This window comes from Cucurbita maxima, unplaced genomic scaffold (genome assembly GCF_002738345.1).
Source record: "Cucurbita maxima cultivar Rimu unplaced genomic scaffold, Cmax_1.0 Cma_Scf00051, whole genome shotgun sequence".
Lineage (NCBI taxonomy): Eukaryota > Viridiplantae > Streptophyta > Magnoliopsida > Cucurbitales > Cucurbitaceae > Cucurbita > Cucurbita maxima.
In genome coordinates, this window is record NW_019272067.1 from 731,275 (window position 1) to 739,771 (window position 8,497).

The following is an 8,497-nucleotide window of genomic DNA, read 5'->3' on the forward strand; positions in this document are numbered from 1 at the left end:
TTTTTTTTTTTTTTTTTTTTTTTTTTTTTTTTTTTTTTTTTTGGTTTAATGTATTGCGACGGTAGTGATTTACCATATTTAGTGATTTACCATTGCAATCTAATTTAATGCAATAGTGATATTGCACAAATTTAATACAATAATGATATTGCAATAATTATGGTTTTTCTTCTCATCATTTATTAGAACATTTACATAGGGCTAAAAAGTAGTATATGGTTGGAATATTTTAAGAAATACTAACCCACTATTGGAGTCATGGAATGCAAACACTGCAATACTATTGGGGTCATAGAGGTTTTGGACAAATTGGATGTGTAGTACTTTCCTACACATGGCTCACAAACCCTAGAATATCATGTAAGGCATGATGATGATCATTATCATAGTATACACGTCCGTACTCATCATATAAAAATTTTCATCTTAAATCATGACCTCACACATCCTTTACATGTTACTCTAGGTAACATGTATGCATAAGTCTTCATGTATTCATCATTTATAACATCATTTAAGAGTTGTGTATTAGAAAACTTTTCATCATAATGCAACATAATATCTCATACATGCACATCATCTTAGCGTGAGATATCATCATATTGTCATATCATCATCCTGTCATCATGTTATTATGCATCATCATCCTAGTGTATCATAGCATCATAGTACATCATATCATCATAATACACCATAATTTCATGTCAACTCACGTTATCATAATTTGAATATCATCCATGAAAGGTTAGATGGCGGACTCTTCCAAAGAACCATACAGTCACCTAAGTTTGGGAGAACACCCCACATGTACCACCTAGGGTAAACCTATGTGGCCCCATGTTCCCTCTCAAGATGGAAACACAAGGATCATTTTCACAAGACCCATGATCATTTTCACAAGGTTTGGGCACCTAGTCGTCTTAACGCACTACCCTAATCGGTCTAGGTCTAGCTTGACAATATTGGTATCAGAGTGGAAATGGTAGTAGAGACTCTGATGACATTGTTCATACTGCTAATAACTTGGAGAGACACCTTGATCATTCTTGGATGTTGTGGAGGTTTACTAGGTTCTTAGGGGTGTCTAGGCTAGTTAAATCTCGTCTCTCATTGCCAGGACGTTTAGGATTAACTCTTAAGGCTAATCCATTCTCTGGGTGTACAAATATTTAAATTCTTCCACTCTTAACTTGATTCTCTTGCATATGCTACGTTAAGGGTTAATCCTAACAATCATATAAAGCACGGTATGCATAAGACAATATTCATCCCAAAATGTCATCCTAGGGGAGGGGAGTTTTGGTAATTTCATACATAACTTACTCCTTGTACTCCTGTTATTAATAGTAGAATGTGAACTAATGTAATAAGTACTATGTTGATCTAAAAGTTGCAATTCCAACCCACTACCATCCTATATGTCACAAGCTTCAATGACTTATTGATAGTACAACAATGAAAGTATAAAGAGTACAAGGTTTAATTTCTTTTACTTTGTAAAAGTATAAAGATAAAGATGATGTGTTACCTATGTTTGTTGAAAACATATTAGTTGACCGATCTTAACAATTTGACAGGAAGATTATGTATAATGGTTATTTGAATAGTTATTCTTCGATAAAATGTAATGACCCTAAATTTCTACTTGCTTAGAGTCGCTACCGTCATCATAACGTAATCATATTGTGCGGGAATAAGCGTTTAAAATTTATCATAAAACATAAACTTCATCTTAAAACACTGACATGGACTTGTGTGTTTGAAAACATCTTTAAAACGACACATCACAATACTAAATGAAATAAATAAACATTGAAGTTAAAAACATCCTATTCTAACCTAAGTGTAAGAAATTAAATGTAACTACCCTATACATGTGTCATGGTCTCGAATTGCGGTGCTGTCGTCAGTCGTACAAGAATGTCTTGCCTTTACTTGAAAAATGAAAGTATCACATGACTTGAGTAATTTAAGAAATACTCAGTATGCGACTCCATATCGAGGTTAAATGTTACACATACAATTTCATGAATGAAACTTATTATAACAGTCTATTTTCCTGTCGTGGTTATCCTAGCGGACAACTTGGATGTGTACTTGATTTCCCTATAACGATCCACACGAGTGAGTATGGACCCACCAGTCGATTTGCACACCTCTTGGGCCCCTTTCTGGTCGGGCGAGCATTCTTTAGTGGCTATTGATGCCAGACACCCGTTAGGAATAGCGACTGTCATGACATCATTATGATAAACATAATGATCGTTTCTCTGCCTCGTAATGTACGCGTGAGTAGGGTATCCCTTGTTGCATGAGTACACAATAATGCATGAGTTCCCAACATTTTTTCATTTTCATTATCATTCAATATAACCCGCCAGCGTCTTCTTCATATCATATCATTTTTCATATCTTTTCTCATATCTTTCATGCGTGTATCGGGTTGTATTTCATGCCAATTCGTCATTTTGCATGTCAATATATCATATCATTCATGTTGCACATATGCTATATCATAAAGGTTTTCATGCTTCCAGACATAACCATTCACATCATACACATATCACATCATATCATATCATATATCATAACAGTCATATAACATATCCTGAGCATGTGTTCGTAACATATCATATCATAAACCTATCAATTCATCAACTACAATAATACATTTAAGTATCATAACATATACATATCATTTCACAACAGTATGTATATACGGGCATATCACGAACACGTGTCATCATAAAGCACACAATAATAACCAAACAACGATAAGGACAATTACTTGGCTAGCCTAGGCCGAATCTACTATGACCCTTGGACGTTAGTTTAACACTGCTCTCTAAATTTTAATTCTTCCTAGAGTACAACCATTATAAATTAAAATTCTACTGAATTGGTTCACCTAGGTTTGCCTAAAATAATTTAGGCCTACTTCTAATAATTTAAACTTGATTCCAAAAATTTAACTCGCCAAAAGCTGGTCGTATAATTTAAACTTACTCCTAATAATTTAAACTTCACTCCAAAAAATTTAACTAGCCAAAAGGTGGTCGTACTAACCATAAACAAGAATTGAAATTAGGAGGAAAGGGTCCGAGCATATCAGACCCAAGTCGGATCAACCAATATGTTGTGATAAGGAATCAACCTAAGGGAAAACGAAATCAGCCTAAGAGAAAGGTTCTGATGTCAATGACAAGAAAATCACGACAAGGGGAATAAGATTCAGATTACCTTGTTGATCGAAGATCTCAAGGCAAAAACATTGTTTGAGATTCAAATCACTCTACAAGCAAGATCGATCATGTCTAGCTTGAATGATTCCTGTTGATTAAATATCTCAAGGCAAGAACACTTGTTTGAGATTCTAATCACTTCACAAGTAAGATTGATCATGTCGAGCTTGAATGATTGATTCTACATGTAACCTATACTAGGCATAATTGCAAAAGAATCTTACTATTAGTTAAAGGAAAGCACAAAGGCTTCTTTTACTACATTTTCCAAGTCTACTTACAAATACAACATACATGATTTTGTAGCCTCAAAATGAAAAGTATATTAATGAAATATTATAATAACTCTATATTAATGAAATACAATAACTCTAAATTACTCTCCAAAATTTATAATAATGAAACTTCATTTTCTTCAATGTGCCACATTGAAATATCTTCTCATTTTCTTCCCATCTTCATTGAAGTATATTGTATGATTGATGTCTCTGGGTTCATATCATGTTACCCTTGAGCTATCAAAAAGTGTATTCTCCGACTTGCTCTAACGGTTCAAGTGAGGGGTCTCCCTTTTATAGTGGAGGCCAAACCCCACTTCTCGAGATGTGAGACAACTTTTTTTTTTCTTTTTTATTTTTAAATTTTCTAATTATTGAGTTATTACATAAAACATGAGAGGTAAGCTTGATGAGATGAATTGAGAAAAAAAAAAAAAAACTTCAACATTGCTTCCATAATTAACAAAGGATAAAAGTTGGATGATTGAGTTTGGATACATTCTTCCAAAAGAAAACAAAGAAGATTGATACTTACCAAGTTCTAAAAGAATTAATAACAATGCCTTAAAATTAATGTTTTAGAGAATTTTCTGTATATTTTATCTTTGATGTTGTTGACTTGAATTGTTTTGATGTAGTTTTGATATACATGATAACTTTCGTGATTTGTTGAGCCATGTTTAGATTACATAGTTTTCGTGTGTTCGAGTCCTTTAATTTCGCGTATTTATTTAGGTAAATGTGTACTAAACTATATTTAAAATTTTCTTATAAAAGAGGTCCCAACCAAAATATTTGAATTCAAAATTGAAAAGAAAAAAAAAAGAAAAAAAAAAAGAAAATTGAGGCAGGGCACAGGACGTAGATAGACTTGAGGCGCATTTATGAAAATAAGGTTGAGGGCGTTGGATTGGAATGGAGGAAGTTTGGAGCGAAGAAAACTCCGCCTGTACATAGCCAATCAGGTCCACTCGCCTCCAAATTCCTTCTTTTTTTAGTTTTTTGTGGAATCTTGTACAAAACGCGGACTTACCCATCTTCCATTTTCCTTTCCATTCCGCACCTAACGCGTTTTCTCTTCCTCTTCCACCTTTGTTTTTCCTTTTCTCCTTCATTTTTTTGTCTTCTCAATTCACTCTATTCCTCTTCTTTCTCGCTTCTTTTCCTCCTCTAATTGATCCTTTCGCCTCTGTAGGGTTTCTTTCTTTTCTTGAATTGATCGCCTGAGTTGGGTTTTTGGTGATATAGGGGTTTTGAGGACAATGAGCGATCATCTTGTCCTGTATGTTGACCATTTGATTCCACCAGTTGCTCCAGTTCAACCTGTGTCCGACCCGGTTGACCCGGTTCCTTCCGCACCGCGTGAGGGTGTTTCTGACTCGGCTGCGGCTATTCCTTCGTCTTCTACTGCCACTGCGGATGATCGGACGGTGGAGCAGGATGCACCCAATGAGGAGGACCCTCTGATTCAGGCGGCGGAGTGTCGCATTTGTCAGGAAGAAGACACTCTCAATAATTTAGAAACTCCCTGCGCGTGTAGTGGTAGTCTTAAGGTCAATACTGTTTCATTTGGATTTATGAATGGTGTTTTTGCTGAATTGGAAGCTTTGGATATAGTTCTTTCATACTGTTTCATTTGGGTTTAGTAACTTTCTTCTTTTTACTGTCTTTGGGATGGGTTCAAGTCTATATTTATTGCTTTCATTTTTGTTTTTTTTGGTCAATTTTTGTGTTGCTTCCAATGTGGTTTAGTTTTCGCGGAAGCAAGCTGGAAAAAGACATACAATAACAAGTTTATCTAGTATTTTCCAAAACTGTGATGGATGAGAGTTTGCCTGAATTTTACAGTGTCTTGTTGAGAATTGACATGCTCATATCTTGAGAGGATTTACATCATTGATGTGGGGAGGACTGGAATGAAGTGCACGAAATAATTTGTTGTTTGGTGGTCATTTCTTTTATTCTTTGTTTGGTCAATTGAATATTTCTTTATAAAATTTTCCCCAATGCTTCGTTTGTGACATTTAATATCATCCCCGTCTAATAGTTTCGTGATAAGAGTAATGCTTTTGCCTAAACTCTTTTGTTTGTATAAATTTCTATGATCGATGGGACATTTTATGAGCTGTTATGTGGTGGTATGTGCTGTATCTGAGTTATAAAGTGGCTTGATAAAATTTAACACGAATTATGGTTATCATTCATGATGCATGGTAGAATTATAGTGATCCATGAACTCTATTCTTTTATCTCCAGAATGTAACTAAGTTTGGTTATGCCCTTAGAATTGACCAATATGATCTAGTATAGGAAAATTTATCGGGCTTGCTTGTTTATTAATCTTTTGCACGTGTCTGATGAATGTTTGTGTTCAGTATGCTCATAGGAAGTGCGTTCAACATTGGTGCAATGAGAAAGGGGACATAACTTGTGAGATATGTCATCAGGTATGCATGATGTTTTGATTTGATATTTCGACTATTATAGTATTATTTTATAAAAAAATTTCAAATAAGCTGCTAATATTATCTTTATACTTTAGCTTCCGTGCAAGTTTTCCTCCTAGTATATTTTTGTTGAACTCATTACTCTTTGAATTTTTAAAAAAGGCATGCTTTACACCGGTAGTCCAAAATTTTCATTATTAGTGATTAAAATGTGCATAAAAAAATGAACGCTTAAGTCGGGCACCTCGCCTCTCTATAAGGCATGCAGCTGATGGTTTTATTTTTAACTTTAAATGAGGTGTATAGCGCATGCCTCTCGATCTTTTTACTTTTGTATTTTAAAAATCTATTTTCCATGTTGGGGACTTGCAAATGAAAGGGAAAAACCATATGATTCACAATTTGCTAGGGTTGCTGTTGTAGGAGAAAACTGTAAAACTCGAGAATGAGACTTTGCTACTTTAGAAACCTCATGGATGATTGGAGACTCTTGCCCGTTTACTTCTCTTTGTACTTGTCTGATTGTCTCTACTCTCGACCAATCTCTTTGTCTATCCTCTCCGAGCCATACCTTTTGTTCGTCTTTTCCTTTGATACATTCATCTCTGAGAAAACCATAACAGTGGTCAGTGGTTTACTATAGCGCACACAATGATTTGGATCTTTTTGCAATGGGCTGGATTCCTCTGTGGATAGTTTGAATCTGACATCATAGAAGATTGTTCCAACTCCTTGAGGAGAAGATGAGCAGCATGTCAATTGGTGGATTCTTCCTTCCTCATGCTTAACCAAAAGGAATGTGGATGCTACTTCGAATATGCTGTCTGTCAGAGATGGTAGAGGTAAGGAGTGTCTACCGTGAAGATGCAGGTTCATTTGTGTTGAAGTGTGATGATGGATGAGGCATTGGCATCAAGGGAGGCATTGATGTTTCCTCAGACTTATGTCTTAAGACATATTTCTCACTGTTGGAACTTCGTTTGTTAAATGAAAAGTTGGTTCGATGTTTTAGTCTTACCAAATTTTGAGCGTGGGGCTCTCAATTCAGGACATTGGACTCTTTTTCTCCTCTGTCTGTGATTCTTTCCCCTTTATCTTTGTTATTTTAACATTGATCCTTTAGCTTATTCCATGCGAAGTCTGGACCTTTCAGGCATGGAATGTTTGTTGGGCTTTGTTTCCCATAGTGCGTTGGTTTGACTCTGAATGCTTCTCTTTGGGTTTTGGCGTGAGGATTTTTTGTATTATTCTGTAGATTTCATTATAATTGATTGGAGCTCCTTCATTTAGGTGAACTCTTTTTGTGGGCTTGGATTTTTTTTGTATGCCTTATCAATATCATGTGATTTTCATTTGCAGTTTCTTTTCTGATGATGTTTTTCTTGTTTTAATTCCTCATTGATTGATATTCCGGTACGCTTTATTCAATTGCCAGTCTTATCAACCTGGATATTCTGCACCCCTTCGTTCTGAAGAAACTGTGATTGATATGGAGTAAGTTCAACCTTTTTGTTATTTGCAATTTGCATGTGAATGGCCTTATCAATAATCATGCATCTGAACACCCACAACCGTTTTATTTTCATGTAATTTGTACACGCATTTGAAATACTGACCTGGATGTGGATATGCACAGGGGACGATGGACTATCGCTGGTAACCCGTTAGACCTTAGAGATACTCGGCTATTGGCCATTGCGGAGGCAGAACGTAATTTCTTGGAAGCTGAATATGATGATTATGCTGCTTCAAATGATAGTGGAGCTGCATTTTGCCGATCAGCTGCCCTTATTGTAAGTTTTCTCATGTTAGTTCGTAGAACTCTTGTATTTTCCATGAAACTCTGATGATTGATGAAGTATTTGATTTTACTGGCTAGCTATTAGCCCTTCTCCTTCTGCGACACGCATTGACCATAACTGATCCAGACGGTGATGACGACGACGCAGCTGCCTTTTTCTCTGTAAGCAAGATGGGAATTTGTTTTCTTAAATTTGAAAGAACAATAGTATAATCGGATGGATATTTATAATATGGATGTACCTTTGACAGATTTTCTTGCTTCGTGCTGCTGGTTTTCTTCTACCATGCTACATCATGGCTTGGGCCATCAGTATCCTGCAACGTCGTCGACAAAGACAGGTTGGTTGGTAATTATGTTCTTTGGTTGTATTTTTGAAAATTTTCTCTTAACAACTGTAGGTGTTGCAAGTCATGAATGATTTGGAAACTGAAATTCTGTCTATTTTAAAATTTAAAGAACAGGACTCTTCTGAAGCCATCTCTTAAATAAGTAGTTTAAAACAGACAAGGCTTGAAGGTTTTTGTTGAAATTATAGACAAAATTGTTCGTCTTTAAGAATGTTGTTGACACTTAGATTGAATAGAAGTGTGGTGGTTGTGAACCTTCAGGAGGCGGCAGCACTGGCTGCAACACAAGTGGCGTTTGTGCTACAACATGGACAGCATAGAGGTTTACAATTTGCAATTGCATCAGCAGGACCGCCCCTCACCCCCCACCCCCACCCCC

At 35.8% G+C, this 8,497-nt stretch overlaps 1 protein-coding gene across 3 annotated transcripts in view; it reads left to right on the forward strand.

Annotated features, from left to right (window-relative positions):
• Nucleotides 1-4,403: 4,403 nt before the first annotated feature.
• Nucleotides 4,404-8,497, forward strand: part of LOC111471364 — a 4,715-nt gene continuing 621 nt past the window's right edge. Inside the window, exons 1-7 of one of the 3 annotated variants that reach the window (XM_023117084.1) lie at nucleotides 4,404-5,073; nucleotides 5,896-5,967; nucleotides 7,403-7,461; nucleotides 7,604-7,760; nucleotides 7,847-7,930; nucleotides 8,020-8,109; nucleotides 8,380-8,489. In XM_023117084.1, coding sequence (XP_022972852.1) covers nucleotides 4,783-5,073; nucleotides 5,896-5,967; nucleotides 7,403-7,461; nucleotides 7,604-7,760; nucleotides 7,847-7,930; nucleotides 8,020-8,109; nucleotides 8,380-8,489 — 863 coding nt within the window. In that variant the 5' untranslated portion in view covers nucleotides 4,404-4,782. Of the gene's footprint in view, nucleotides 5,074-5,895; nucleotides 5,968-7,402; nucleotides 7,462-7,603; nucleotides 7,761-7,846; nucleotides 7,931-8,019; nucleotides 8,139-8,243; nucleotides 8,265-8,379; nucleotides 8,490-8,497 lie in introns of those variants that run through there. The other 2 variants (XM_023117085.1, XM_023117086.1) reach the window with 2 other exon arrangements.